The sequence below is a fragment of the Scyliorhinus canicula genome, chromosome 18 (genome assembly GCF_902713615.1).
Source record: "Scyliorhinus canicula chromosome 18, sScyCan1.1, whole genome shotgun sequence".
NCBI lineage: Eukaryota > Metazoa > Chordata > Chondrichthyes > Carcharhiniformes > Scyliorhinidae > Scyliorhinus > Scyliorhinus canicula.
The window spans coordinates 103,204,320-103,220,158 of NC_052163.1; the positions used below are offsets into that span (position 1 = coordinate 103,204,320).

Consider the following 15,839-nt stretch of genomic DNA (forward strand, 5'->3'; position numbering starts at 1 on the left):
TGTCCAATTCACCTAACAGCACGTCTATTGGGATTTACGGGAGGCAACTGGAGCACCCGGAGGAAACCCACACAGACACGGGGAGAACATGCAGACTTCACACAGACAGTGACCCAAGCCGGGAATCGAACCTGGGACGCTGGAGCTGTGAAGCAACAGTGCTAACCGCTGTGCTACCATTCCTGACTATAAATTAGTCACATCCTGGTCGCATCTACATGCCAACCTGAACAGACTATACACATGTTTAAAAAAACTAAAAAGTTGAATCCTGCAACCTGGGAAAAATGAGGCACAAAGGACTCACACATCCACATTTCACTGGGAAACCAGTTGAATGATTATTTTGTTTTAGGCCTTTGAATAAATAAGGCAAAACAGCTTGAAAGAATCTTGATTAACCCTGAGATCAGGAAAAAATATCTTTCGCTTTCTAAATTGGAAACGTTTTATTGGTCAATCTAGTGGCTGGCACATGCCAATTACACGCAAAGAAAATGTTGGATCTTCCAAATCTATGAGTCTGAAGTGCACACAGGATAGGATAAAGCAACGAACGAGAAGTGTTTAATATTACAGGAAGCCTAAAAGAGTAGTGCAAGGTTGAAGTTGAATTAGGAAAGCAAAAAGGAAGGGCATGAAAAAATATTGGCATGTAAGAACAAGGAAAACGCAAATTTTTTTATAAATACACAAAAGCAAGAGAGTAGCTAAGGATGGAGTGGGGCCAATTAGATGCCAAGAAGTTAACTTGTCTGTTGAGGCAGAACATCTAGGCCGGGATTATCCCGGGGAGGATTTGGCAAGCCATTGGCTGCCGGTGGGATCTTCCATTCCTGTCAAAGTCTTGTGGGCCTTTTACATGGCTCACCCAACTCGCTGCTGGGGAGTCCTCCACAGGGAGTTGTAGTGATCCTCACTTGAGTGTGTACAGAAGGGGCTGATGGGAAATGGAAATACCACCAGGGGGCAGCACGGGGACGTATAAGAGTAACGCCGAAGGCCCTCCCCCTCACTTTGGCTAAACAGGCGGTGAGGAGAACAGGGACGGAAGTGAGCTCAGGGCTGCCAGTGTGGTCAGGCCTAGTTGCAGAGCATAGAGAAGTGCAGTTCTGTAAGTAAGAGCTCACGCAATCATTTAAGTTGTGTAGCACAATAAACCTTCCTTCAACTACTGGATGACTTCTAGCATTCTTTCCAGTAACATAACAGGAGTCATCCGCAGTGGGATAGGAAGATCCTGCTGGCAAACAGGGCCAGACAACCCCATCCTAAGGCATGGTCCTTATTGACTATTTAAAAACCTTTACAAGAAGCTTCAAAAACCTCCTCTTTTAGCCCAATAGTTGGGTTTTCTCTCCTAATTTCTCTTCCCCAACATGATATCCTGATCCTCTTAATACTTCTCTGCAAAAATGCCTTGGGCCATTTTACACGTTCAACACATTTTGCAATATAAACGTACATTCTTGTGAACAGATGACAGGATAACAAGTCGGTCAAAGATTAATAAAAAGTGAGGAAAAAATAGGGGTGGCACGGTGGCACAATGGTTAGCACTGCTGCCTCAAAATGCCAGGAACCCAGTTTCGATTCCGACCTTGGATGACTCTGTGTAGCTTGCATGTTCTCCCCGTGTCTGTGTTTGTTGCACCCGGTGCTCTGTTATCCTCCCACAGTCCAAAATAAGTTAGGTGGATTGGCCATGCTAAATTGCCCCTTAGTGTCTAAAGATGTGTAGGTTAGATGGGGTTACGGGGTTGGGGGGGGGGGGGGGGGGGGGCAGGGAATTGGGCCTAGGTAGAGTTCTCTTTTGGAGGGCCGGTGCAGACTCGATGGGCCAAATGACCTCCATTTGCACTGCAGGAATTCTATGATAAAAGAGGAACGGCACTACCTGTACTACATGGTGAGTCATGATAATAGATATGGGTCAGGGATCTGAGGTGTGGTAAGAACATATGGTTCAAATGAATAGGCTGCCTTGAAGGACACAGACGAGCTTTCAGGTTTTATAATCTGACAGTGAATGTGATTTGAAAGATGTTGATAGTTTATTGGCTGGTGACTCACTGCTGCTGAAAGAAGGTTTCAGTTAATGAAACTTGATTATCTATCGCCCCCTACAGCCCAGCAGGAAAAGTTATTTTATTGGTTGAGGTGAAGAAAGCAATATAAAGCAGGTGAAAAACAGGGAGCTGATGGCTGTTAAAGGTTCAACATGTCAGTCAGAACCTCTACAATGCAGAAGGAGGCCATTCGGTCCATCGAGTCTGCACCTGTCCTTGGAAAGACCATCCTACCTGAGCCCACCTAACCTTTTGGACACTAAGGGACAATTTAGCATGGCCAATCCACCTAACCTGCACATCTTTGGACTGTGGGTGGAAACCGGAGCACCCTGAGGAAACCCACACAGGCACTGGGAGAAAGAGCAAACTCCATACACAGTCACCAAAGGCCAGAATTGAACCCAGGTCCCTGGCGCTGTGAGGCAGCAGTGCTAACCACTATGCCATCGTGCTGCCACCCCCCCCTAACCACTGTGCCACCGTGCCGCCCCCCTCCCCCCAGAGGGGAGCTCAATCCCAGGCTTCCTTATCAATGTTCAGCTTGGCAATCCCAATTGAGTCTTGCAAGGCTTTATTTGCAGAATCAATAATTTACATACTTCATAATCAACAATTAGCAGATGCAAATTCATTGTTATTGAGGGGGTGGTGAGGGTCAGGGGGTATCTTTCCCCTCTCAGCAGAAATTGGATTTGCCAGCAATGGGACAAGAGTTCTGCATCTGGGTTCTGCCTGCCATTTTTAAAAGTGTTCGAAGTCTTGTCAATACAGCAAAAGTCCAGCCCCTTCAGTCACATTAGGTTGAATACTGCCTTGGACCAAGAACAGGAACTGTCGCCTTGCTTCTTGAATTTAGTTATTTTGGACTAAGTAAGGAGTTACATGGAACTGATGAAACGGAAAATGGACAGCAGTGAGCAGGTTTTTGGTGAGTAAATTAATGACTCCCTCCATCACTCTGCTGATGATTGAGAATATGCTGATAGCATGGTAATTAACCAGGTGAGATTTAGCCTGCTCTGTGTGGAAAGAACATATCTGGGTATATGCTCCACATTGTCAGATAGATGGCAGTGTTGTAGCTGTGCAGGAGCAACCTGGGTAAAGACTTGGCAACGTTTGAAACAATAAGCTTTAACTCTACAGCTGGAATGTTGAGCAGGATCTTGAGGCGTCAGAGACTCTCCTGCCAGCTGGAGAGCCAACGTGAGAGCTGCACTGCCTCATTTCAGGAAGACCCATTAAACCACATGCCAAAGCCCTTGTGCTCAACATCACCACTGTGATGGCTGTCACTGCTGTTGGTAGGACAGTAAGAAGTCTTACAACACCAGGTTAAAGTCCAACAGGTTTGTTTCAAACACGAGCTTTCGGAGCACGGCTCCTTCTTCAGGTGAATGGAAAGGCAACAAGCCTCTTTCCACGTCCTTCCTATAATGAGGCGACCAGAACTGTACACAATACTCCAAATGCGGCCGTACTAGAGTTTTGTACAACTGCAACATGACCTCATGGCTCCGGAATTCAATCCCTCTACCAATAAAGGCCAACACACCATAGGCCTTCTTCACAACCCTATCAACCTGGGTGGCAACTTTCAGGGATCTATGTACATGGACACCGAGATCCCTCTGCTCATCCACACTACCAAGAATTTTACCATTAGCCAAATATTCCGCATTCCTGTTATTCTTTCCAAAGTGAATCACCTCACACTTCTCCACATTAAACTCCATTTGCCACCTCTCAGCCCAGCTCTGCAGCTCTGCAGCTTATCTATGTCCCTTTGTAACCTGCAACATCCTTCCGCACTGTCTACAACTCCACCGACTTTAGTGTCGTCTGCAAATTTACTCACCCATCCTTCTGCGCCCTCCTCTAGGTCATTTATAAAAATGACAAACAGCAACGGCCCCAGAACAGATCCTTGTGGTACGCCACTCGTAACTGAACTCCACTCAACTCTTGTCTTTGTGCAATTGATCGTGCATCACTAGAACTGTTTAACGTGATCCTGCAAGGCTATTTGCAATCTTTCCCTGACAGTGAAATGTGCCTTTCAGCTCAACTAGCTCTGGTTCAATTAACCATCCAAGAAAGCAAATAGTGTTGGTAGAATGTACCCAGGCTGTGTCTCTATTCCTTCAACAATGCTTTTTTGTGCACCCCCAAGATAATCTTGAATGATCAAATAATTGTGCCTCAGCTCCTAACTCTGGAGATTTATCCTCACAACTCCACACACCCTGTCAATTTCTTTCATAATTTTAAACCCTTCTCTTGTTTCACTCCACAATGGGTGATGTTCAATTTTACTAAACTTGCTTCATACTTGTGTTTCCTCGTGCTGAATAGCATCTGTAAAGCCCTCAGGAGACCCAAGGGGACACCCCAATTCATTTACCCCCACTAGTGGGTGGAGGCCCATAAGCTGAGGCTCATAATATTGCCTCAAAAAAGCCGACCCGCACTCGGACCAGCATGATTCGGAGACCTCTGGGCTGTAAGCCGCTTTTTGGCCCTTGTTTTTGCTTTGAATAAAAATTTGTTTGAATTTACCTTCTCAGGCTTCCTGAGCTTTTAACCTGGTGACGAGGAAAACAATGGCTGCGTGGTCATCCTGTTCGCACCAGAATTCCCCAACACGAGAACGGGGTCACCGAGAGGTCGTTGATGCAGGCGTGGAAGTCTGGGCCCAGTATACAGAATGGACGTGGGGCTGGATTCTCCGGTTTTGAGACGATCTCCCCACGCCGTCGTAAAAACTGTGGCCTTTCACGCCAGAACAACTGGCGTGAAAGGGCCACAAATTCATAGCCCTGCAGGGGGCGAGCAGTGACCCATCGGGAAGACAGCAGCTTTTGCTGCAGATACGGACCCCCACACTTCCGGGTCAGAGGCCACGCATGCGCAAGGCGGCAGCCTCCAGCTGTGCTCCATGGTGGACTCAGACCATGGAGCTGGACCTCACAAATAGTGCCCCCGATCGGCCCCGTGCCAGATCCTGACCACCCACCCAAAATACCCCGGCCTTCCGATCCGCCCGCACCTGTCCATGGCGGCCGCGGACTGAGTCCGCCGCCGCCAAGCGAGTATCCCGAACAGCAGGACGATGAGTGGTCCACGCCTTCAGTACTTCGGCCGGTGGGTGGGCGGAGCGGGCCTCCACCAGTGGCCGCAGCTAGGTGATATGCGGCGCGGTGTACGCATTTCGGGCCCGGAGAATTGGGGAACCAGCGCCGGTCCCGATTCCGTGCGTGGAAGTGGATTGTCCACCCCGGTGCCAGACAATTTTGCCGTTGGGGTGCAGAGAATCCATCCCATGATATTTCTTCCAGGCAAATTATATTGTTGGAAACGACTGAAAAACAGTCTCGTGGTACCCCGTTGTTCAGCATGTTCATGAGCTTTACTTACCCAGTGGCCCTGGACCCAAGAATGTTTAGCGAGCTCGTGGAACCTATCACAGCCCGAAATCAAGTCAGTAATAATGTGAAGACACCGTTTCAATACGGCCTTGCGATCCCCTGGGGAATCGGGTATGGAATTTTTGACGCACCTTTGCAAATTGGTTGAGCATTGTGTCTTCGGCTCATCCCTTTCTGAGATGTTGAGTGATCGTTTTGTGTGTGGCATTAACAATATTGCGACCCAAAGGAATATTGGTGACACAAGCGCCCTGAACCAGGGCTTTCCACATCACCCTGCTCAAGACAACTTCACACAGTTAAACTTCATCACAGCCCCCGAAGTAGCCCCAATAAGAACGTTCCAAGTTAACGGTCACCCCTTGGTGACCGAGTGGGAAGCGAGTACCTGTGCTTGAAGGATACCAAGGCTCAGCTGGCAACATTGTCCATCTTTGGGACCACGGTGACCTCAGGTTATCCAGGGCAACATTTGGTCCAGCTACCACTGGTAGTGTGCAAGGACCTTCTCCCAGCCTCCTAGGTCATGACTGATTCCAAAGACTCCGCTTGGACTGGCAACAAATCTTCCGGATGGGTACTGGCGGCTTGTGGAAAGTCCTCGGAAAGTATTCGTAAGTTTTCCAGGAAGGCATGGGAATGATAAAGGGGGCCACCACAGCTAAAATTTATGTTAACCCAGAGGCCCAATCCAATTATTTTAGGGCCCTAATGGTCCCGTAGGCCCTACTTACGAAAGAGGCCTGCTCTGGTCTCGCCAAAGGTCCCCACGCTCAGGCCATGGATCACCGGGAGTGGACCATCTCCGCTTGGGACTGCACAGCATCATGCTGCGACTGTGCCACCAGCTACTGGGTCTGTGCCACATCAGCCAGTGACTGTGCCATCTCCCTGTGTCTGCGCCACATTGGCCAGTGCCTGGGCAATGCCGCCAGCGTTCCCAGTCATGGCGTGCTGTGACTGGGCAATGCTGAGCTGCGCCATTGCAATGTCCAAGTGGCTCTGGCACATGGCTGCCTGTGAGGGGAAGCCCTGTACTGGGCCTCGGCCAGTACCTACACAGAATGCCAGACGTCTTGGACACGCTAATCCATGGCTGAAACCATCGCCTCCAATGCCTCTAACGCAGACGCCAACCTTGCGGTGTCAGCCTGGGTGACACACATTGTCAGCGCCACCTCCTGCTCCTGCACACAGTTGCACTCCTCCATTAATATACATTAATATAATATAATATAATATTAATATAATATTAATATACATTAACCTCACAAAAAGACTCAATGTTGCTTTTCTAAAGCGTATTTTTAAGAACTACAAATCAGAAACCTATTAACCAGGCTGTAAATGTGGCAGTTTAGTTCAGCAGCAGGGATGTGATTCAGGAGTAAATACATTTTAACTTCCTGGAATATTCTACCAGTATAAAATCATAAATAATTTTTACATTGATTTTGATTCTAGATAACACTTATACACCAACTTTAAAATATTATAACATGAAATTTTGTATATAAGTTTCATTTTTCGATTACCAAGTCAGTCTCCTGACTCAAAACCTGACATTGCCAAAATATTTTGGTACTTCTAGTCACATCTGGACTTGATAAGATGTTACACTGTCACATAATTTCTACAAGAAAAATGTGGCTCAAAGTCCATTTAGTTACTGATGTTCAGCAAATTACATCGCTCATGGAGTCTCGTTTGATGGAATCACTGATTGGAAAATCAAACATACTGATTTTCATGCCTAACCTATTATTCATTAAGCAACACTTCCCAATAGAAATAGAGATTTGCAAAATTTTGCCCGAATATGCGCAACTTTTGGGGTCGGTTTGAGTTTGGGTGTATGTCTAAAAGATTTTGGGTATCCATTTTCAAATGTTTTGTGTTTTTGAAGTTGGTGCTTTTATTGCAATATTTGGTTTGTTGAAAAGCACAATGTCTAATATATCTTCACAGGTCAAATTACATTGTAGCATTAAACATCAAATAAGGAATTGAAATGTTAAAGGGGATGAGTTAAAGTTTAACTGAAATTGATGAGTAAATTACCCTGATTTTAAATACAAAACTAGAGAGAAAGAAGTGTTTGTTAACGTTCTTGGATGAGTCAGGACTTTTATTGTTTCGTAGATAGAATATTCTGTTACTTCTCCCTGGAAAATGATGTTAATATTAAAGAATATTTCAGATATTTTAAAAACTCAACATGATCTTAGATTGGTCTGTTCCAACCTCATGTTATGAGCTACTTAAATTTGACATCACACATTCCTCAGAAGATCTTGCCACCCATTCTAGTATTAACTGGAAGTCCACTTTACATTAAACAGTATTGTCATAATTAAGGCATTTCAATTTGAGAATGTGGGGGGTCTTTACGCGCATTGGTATCTTATACTTGCAGTCGGTAATTTCATGAAATCTGTGTAGGTAGAGTGATAATTTTCCATTAAATGCTCAGATGCATTGAATTTACATTTTTTGGCACTGGTCACAGACTGTATTTTGTTGGACTATTGAACGGTTTCATTGTTATTTTGCAATAGTATCAATGGTAATTAGTGTGAGAGATTCTCAAATGCTGATTTTGGAGAGTTTAAAGTGCATGTTTCCAAGTTTTGCAACAAAATATCTTAAAATGTGGAGTTAGAATTTGGTCAAACTATTATGCAGTCAGCTTCCAATGAAGCTTTAAGCAAACAAAAGAATGTTTTACCACTGGATTAATTTCTCCGGAGAAATCCCTTCTGTTTAAAAGTGTTTGGCAGGGGGAAGGTGAAAAAGCTTTTAAGTTGCAATAGTTTTCCTATACATTGGCAGCACGGTAGCACAGTGGATAGCATTGTTGCTTCACAGCTCCAGGGTCCCAGGTTCAATTCGCGGCTTGGGACGTTCTCCACGTGTCTGCGTGGGTTTCCTCTGGGTGCTCCGGTTTCATCCCACAGTCCAAAGATGTGCAGGTTAGGTGGATTGGCCATGCTAAATTGCCCTAAATTGTCCACAAAGGGTAGGTGGCGTTATGGGGATAGGGCGGAGGTGTGGACTTAAGCAGGGTGCTCTTTCCCAGGGCCGGTGCATACTCGATGGGCCGAATAGTCTCCTTCTGCACTGTAAATTCTATGATTCTATGATTCTACCTGTGGCTGCAGGTGTGGATTCTCGCTGACAGTCCCTGGCTCTGTGACTGCATCTCCACGCTTGTCCAGAAGCCCGTAACCCATCTGGACGGCAGCTAGACCTGGGTTCGGCCTCCCCTCCGCACGTCTGTCCCTTCGGGTGCTCTTACCTCCACTTGCTGTACTGGATCAACTGTATGGTGAGCACCAGAGAGTGTCCCAGGAGCCTCTTGACTAAAGTGCCCAACCAAGGTGAGTGTCTCTGACATCGTGGATGGCTTTAGACAAGCTGTGACAGAAAACCACTGTCTCCTCCAACCCGAGCTCCGGGGTCACGGGCGCTGGTGTCCAAACTGCTTTCCTCGCCACTGCTCGGCTCACTGGGGGGCTCCAGCACTGGCACTGGCTGAGGCCAAGGGCGCCTGATGGACCCGCCTCATCTCTGGCAAGTCCTGCATGACACAATACCAAATGCATGATTAGACAGCGAGCTGGCGGGGGGTGGGTGTGGGGGTTGGTGGGTGGGGTGAGGATGATGGAGGGTGAGGGTGGTGGAAGGTGAGGGTGGTGGAAGGTGAGGGTGATGGAAGGTGAGGGTGGTGGAAGGTGAGGGTGGTGGGGGGTGAGGGTGCTGTGGGGTGAGGGTAGTGTGGGGGTGAAGCTGCTGTGGTGTGAGGATGGGGTATCGAAACACGTGTCATGGGGAACCGCAGCTCAGCGGGGTCACACTTCCACGCTCGTGGCTGAACTCCACCCGTTTCTCTGGGCTGCCGGCCATATTCCGGGCCCTGTGCTCGGCTACTGTGAGGGGCCGCAGGTCTGGTGGTCCACCAGACCTGTCTTCTCCCGCCCCCAGCGGCAGCAGCTTTCTCATGGGGCGGGGCAGGAACATAAAATAAGTGTTAGACAGTCTGGCGCATGCAGCTCAAGGGATGGGTAGCTGGTGGCCTCAGTGGTCAGGGCACCCAGCCATGGCGGCTGGTACGGTGCTGGCATGTGGGGCAGGATAGGATTTTGGCCGTCCTCCGGGGGGGTGGGGAGAGGGGCGGGTTACGGGTGTGTGGGGGGCAGGGTTAGTGCCAGAGGCACAGCGCTGCCTGCTCACCCTGGCCACCCTGAGGAGGTTGTGGTTTCTTCCAGCAGCGCATGCCTGTCCGGACGGCGTTGTCCACGGCGCTGACCAACTCTGCCACCTGCGCCCAGGTGTGATGAACGGCAGCAGCTGGCAGCCTCCTTCCTGGGCCAGGATGGTCTCCAGTTTCACGTCCATGAACCGTGGAGCTGCTCTCCTTACTGCATCTTGTTGGCTGGGATGGTGTGCATGGGGGGGAAGAATCATTTAAGTGAGGCTGCAGCTGGGCAGCCTCATGAGTGTCAATCACGGATCTGGCGAATCCAGCACCATTTTTCATTAGAATTGATTGTGTGCCATGTGCTGCCGGTGCTAACCTATTAATAGTAGCAGAAACTGCGCCGATGTGGCGGCAATTGTTCTGTCGTGAAAGTCCACGGATTCTCCGTTGGTGTCAGCACAGTCTCAGAAATGGAGAATTCGGCCCCCTACATTGAGAAAACTGGCAAACGTCATCTTACAGGGCAGACGACAAGGGAAACTCCCAAAGGAACTGCGGGCCTATGTGACAAAACAGCGGCAAAACTCAGCGTGGAGGACGGTATCTTCCTGTGGGGAGCCCCTGTGTTTGTGCCACGGTTATGTCAGCGAACCATCTTGCAGGACTTACATAGCGGACACCCAGGGGTTTTGAAGGTGGTGATGCTTGCTGTGAGTTACTTGTGCTGGCCAAGGCTCGACGGCGACATCAAGCGAATGGTGCAGCAATGTGCCGCTTGACAGGAGCACCAAAAGCTCCCTCCATCAGCCTTGCTCCAGCCTCGAGAGAGGCCGGGATGATCTTGGGTGTGTTTGCACGCCGAATTTGCCGAGCCATTCTCGACTTCAATGTTTCTGCTCCTGATTAGTGCCCACTCAAAGTGGATGAATGTGCATCAGATGTCTGCCACCATTTCGCGAGTCACTGTGGAGAAGTTGCACCAATCCTTGAGCACCCACCGGAGAAACAGGACCTCCAGAAAAGTTATCACGATCACAGAGGGACCATAGTGGAGAGAATTGGGCCAATCTCCAACATGGTCCTTGCAAAAATATTTTGATCACCCCAAGGGCAGGGAGCCACAGAGGGAACCATGCTGATCAATCGATCCCTTAGCCATCCTTTAGCCAAGGAACACTTTCCACCAGTGACCTGTGCCCATGCCAGCAGGCCGTGGATGATTCAGCAACAGAAACAGACATATAATCCTCAGTGCTCTCGGAGGACATTGGGGTCAGGGATTGATGGAACCATCAATTCACAAGACACGTGCTTTAAGATATGAACTGTGGTTTTAATCTACTTACAACAGAGCCAGCCTGTTCCGCGTTGAACTCTCGATGAACTGAACGACTGGCTCTGAGCATTGGTATTTATACAGCAGTCCAGGGGGAGGAGTCATGGGCGGAGCCAAGGGTGGAGCCCTGTACGGGGCCTCACGGTAGAAGGGGCCTCACGGTAGCATAGTGGTTAGCATCAATGCTTCACAGCTCCAGGGTCCCAGGTTCGATTCCCGGCTGGGTCACTGTCTGTGTGGAGTCTGCACGTCCTCCCCGTGTGTGCGTGGGTTTCCTCCGGGTGCTCCGGTTTCCTCCCACAGTCCAAAGATGTGCGGGTTAGGTGGATTGGCCATGCTAAATTGCCCGTAGTGTAAGGTTAATGGGGGGATTGTTGGGTTACGGGTTACGTGGGTTTAAGTAGGGTGATCATTGCTCGGCACAACATCGAGGGCTGAAGGGCCTGTTCTGTGCTGTACTGTTCTATGTTCTATGTACAAACTCCTAAGCATTCCCAGCACTACTCCCCCTAGTGGTCGGGCAATGCAACTGCGCTTACAAATGCATGGTCTCATGTATAATAATGTATAAAGTGTGAATTACGGAGTTACATTTACCACAGGGATAGACCTCCGACAGGGATCCCGGACATTATAACACCTGCTCCGCCCCCACAGCTGCAAGAAGCACAGCCGGGGCAAAATGGTGACGGAGATCCCCTCTGCAACCCCTCTGGAGGGATGTAATAACCTTCATGAGACCCTTGGGAACACCCCAATTGATCACCCCGTGGGACTCTTGGAACACAAGCTCTCCGCTAGTGGGCGGAGGCCCATCAGCTGGAGCTTGTAAATATCTCCTCATAAAAACTGCCTGGACTGGACTATTGTGATAGGTAGCCCTGGTTGGGGCCTATGGAGTGTAAGTTGCATTGTGGCCCATGCTTTTGTTGTTGAATTAAACTTTGTTTAAACTGACCTCACAAATTCTGAGCTTTTATAACATCCCAGTGAATCGGCTGGGTACCTGTTTTCAAGATCGCTTCTTGGCCTTTTGGCTAAGATCAAGCATAGTGCTTCTTAGCACAGAGCAGCACGGTCACATAGTGGTTAGCACTATGGCTTCACAGCGCCAGTGTCCCAGGTTCGATTCACGCTTGGGTCACTGTTTGTGCGGAGTCTGCATGTTCTCCCCGGGTCTGCGTGGGTTTCCTCCGGGAGCTCGGGTTTCCTCCCACAGTCCAAAGATTTGCAGATTAGGTGGATTGACCATGCTAAATTGCCCTTAGGTTAGATGGGGTTGCTGGGTTATGGGGATAGGGCTTAGGTAGAGTGCTCTTCCCAAGAGCCGGTGCAGACTCGATGGGCCGAATAGCCTCCTTCTGCACTGTAAATTCTATGATTCTGTTCTAAAGCATCAATATCCTTCCTCTTAGGAGGAAGCATGCAGTATTATTGAGATTTTATTTAGGTTCTATATAAGAATGCTACCTGCAATTTTATTCCAACTTTTACTATCTACAAAGATGTTCCTGAATAAAATTGTAAAGTATTTCTTGTGTGTAAATCTATAAAGTATTGAGACTTACAAAAGTATTTCAACATGACTTTTATTGAATATCCTTATATTGTCTCAGCACAGTCACACAGTTCATGTTTAATGGCGTTATTTTAAGTTAACAGTTACAAAAATAAGATATATTAAAATATTTGGAATTTTGTAAAATTCCCTTTTGTTTTTATTCTTCCAAAACTTATGCATGCTTAATTTATATCTTGAAAAGTTGATTCCGTAATATGGCACCGTCAGTAGGGGCTGTGTGCTCACAGTGCATTTCTTTTGAGTGCCATTTTGAGAATGCAGAATCGACCCTGCAATTTCTCACAGCAGAGTCAGACATACAATTTTAACATTAAAATACAGATTTGCAGTTTGTATGAAGAAAGTGTATGTGAAGATTTTAACAAGCGCATGCTTTGAGATTTTCTTTGGACATTAACATGTGAATGCTACTTCTCTCCTTCTCTGAGAAAATGGGCGCTAAGTCAATGAGGTGATTGCTTTGCACTGGCATGGGGCCCCAAGCCAAATTCAGCATTGAATCTCATTTATATAAAACTGATGAACTGCAAGCACCAACAGGCATGTATCTGGGTGGGGCTTGATGAATTCTTTTGGTTCTAGTTTCTGATCAGCTAGTGTAGAGTGTACGGTGGGTAGAAGGAGAAGTGGCAGCAACTGGGTTTGGAATGTCAGTGGCTCTGTATACTTCTCCACTGATTCATCACTGCAGTGGAAATTTAAAGCTGATTTTAAATAGTTTTCCAAGTAAAAATGTTGCTTGTGCAAACAGTATTTGTTCAATGTATACATCTTAATTCTTTTTAACTCTATTCATGCATTATCTCACCTCAGTTACATTCAGCGCATGCAGATACTCGAATCCCTCAGCTGTTCTCCTCGGTGTACCTCAATTATGTTTGAAACTTTGAAGACTGGTTGAAAGGCATTTTTACTTTCTGAGCAATGTCCAGTTTTGAAAATTAGTTTCTAAAATTCGATTCATTGAAAAATAACACGCAGATCAAAGTAAACCAAGACGACAGATCACTAAGAATAAAATCAAGGAAGAATGAAAACTTTGGGGAAATGAGGCAGAAATTGAGAACAGTGCTCAGAGCGCCAGACGATACAGTCAGAAATATGTCATAAAAACATTCCCACATATTTAATTTTTAAAAATCTCTTGTCTTGAAGCTTAATCCATTTGATTGTTGTGAACCCTTGTTGTAATATTCAACGGCTATGGAACTGCTACTTTTCACCCAGGTGTGTATAGTAGATTCCCAAGGGATCTTGCAGCATATTGTAGAAACCCCGAAACTTGTTCCTTACACATAACGCAATCTAGAGGAAATAAATAAAATGTATTTGTAAACTGTTAGGCAGGGGGTATTATAATTTGTCAGCATTACGAATATGCATGGTATGGGCCAAAAATTCACAGTGAATGAATGAAGGAATAGAGTGTAAGAAGGTGTCAATTTAAGCAAAAGATTTAAATAGATCCTGTTCAACCTATGATATTTCCCTTCGGAAAGGTTCAACAAAATGAATCCATGCATCGCCGAAGTAAAGGAAACAAATGTCAGGAATTCTGAAGTAACTTTACAATCTCATTCTGAGGTTGTGATTTTCCATTCCTGGCGTAGTGGGACCTGCCGCAGGAGATTTGGTGGCCCTATCGGCGGGACAGGATGATCGTGGCATGGAGCCAAAAAATCCCATCCTGAGTTTTGAGGACATTATTCAGAAAATATGCAGTAGGTAGATGCGGAGTGGTCAGCTTTATTAGGAATTAAATACTAATAGTGGAACAAGGGGAGAAAATATGGAGAAACACTTTGCATCCAACTGGAGCTCTTCAGAATTACTAGAGTGTATCTGATCTTGTGTTATAGGCCATTGCGTTATTGGGGCGGCACGGTATCACAGTGGTTAGCACTGTTGCTTCACAGCACCAGGGTCCCAGGGTCGATTCCCGCTTGGGTCAATGCCTGTGCAGAGTCTGCAAGCTCTCTCCGTGTCTGCGTGGGTTTCCTCCAGGTGCACTGGTTTCCTCCCACAGTCCAAAGATGTGCAGGTTAGGTGGTGTGACCATGCTAAATTGCCCTTAGTGTCCAAAGAATGTTGGGTGGGATTACTGGGTTGCAGTGATAAGATGGAGTTGTGGCCTTAGGTGGGGTGCTCTTTCCAAGGGCTGGTGCAGACTCGAAGGGCTGAATGGCCTCCTTCTGCATTGTAAATTCTGATAAAGGGGGAGTTGGGGTGCTGAACATGTTGGCCACTCGAGGAGGAGTAAATTGATTGCAGAAAAGAGGAAACCTACTGCAGTAGTTTAGTGGTATGTGGGAGGCAGTGGTGTAGTGGTATTGTCACTGAATTAATAATCCAGAGACCCAGGGTAATGCCTTGGGGTCCCGTGTTTGAATCCCACCCCTGTAGTTGATAAAATCTGATTTCAATAAAAAAAATTTGGAATTAAAAGTGTAATGATGACCATGGAACCATTGTCAAAAAAAACCATCTGGTTCACTAATGTCTTTTAAGGAAGGAAATCTGCCATCCTTACCTGGGTCTGGCCTATATGTGACTCCAGACTGTTGACTCTTAAATCCCTCAAGGTTGGGCAATAAATACTGACCCAGCAACACCCACATCCCATGAACGAATTAAAAAAAAATTGAAGGGCTAATTCATGCCAACATCAAACCACAAAAAGGAGGGCCTGTTTCTTTGTGCAGTATATTATTTTTACTGCTACGCTTAAGTTCTTTTTCTGAAAGGGGAATGGAAAACATTAACTAAGGCAGAACACAAGATGGCAACGGCAAATGCTGACATTTTTCAAAAAAAAGTCTTACAACACCAGGTTAAAGTCCAACATGTTTGTTTTGAATCACTAGCTTTCGGAGCCTCAAAACAAACCTGTTGGACTTTAACCTGATGTTGTAAGACGTCTTACTGTGCTCACTTCAGTCCAACGCCGGCATCTCACGTCATTTTTCAGAAAGTTTCCTTCAAGTTGGACCCATGGTTATTTTGTGGCCAGATTGTGCAATAATAGTTGGGCAAACATAAATAGGCTTTACTTGTTTTTAAATGTGGATATGGGACATTATAACGGGGAAATGTTGACCGAAAAACATGGCAAAAGTTAATCACACGGAAATGTGTTTGAACATTTAAATAGATCTGTGGATTTGTTTGTCTCTTTGGTGAATATTGGCGTTTCTCCAGCTATAGAGTATTAATGCTATCC

At 46.7% G+C, this 15,839-nt stretch overlaps 1 protein-coding gene across 1 annotated transcript in view; it reads right to left on the bottom strand.

Moving 5' to 3' along the window:
* Positions 1-12,749: 12,749 nt before the first annotated feature.
* LOC119952935 (mucin-16-like) overlaps positions 12,750-15,839 on the bottom strand; it is a 43,240-nt gene continuing 40,150 nt past the window's right edge. The window contains exon 30 of the mRNA XM_038776570.1: positions 12,750-13,924. Within this exon, the coding sequence (XP_038632498.1) occupies positions 13,832-13,924 (93 nt within the window). The 3' untranslated portion in view covers positions 12,750-13,831. The remainder of the gene's footprint in view (positions 13,925-15,839) is intronic.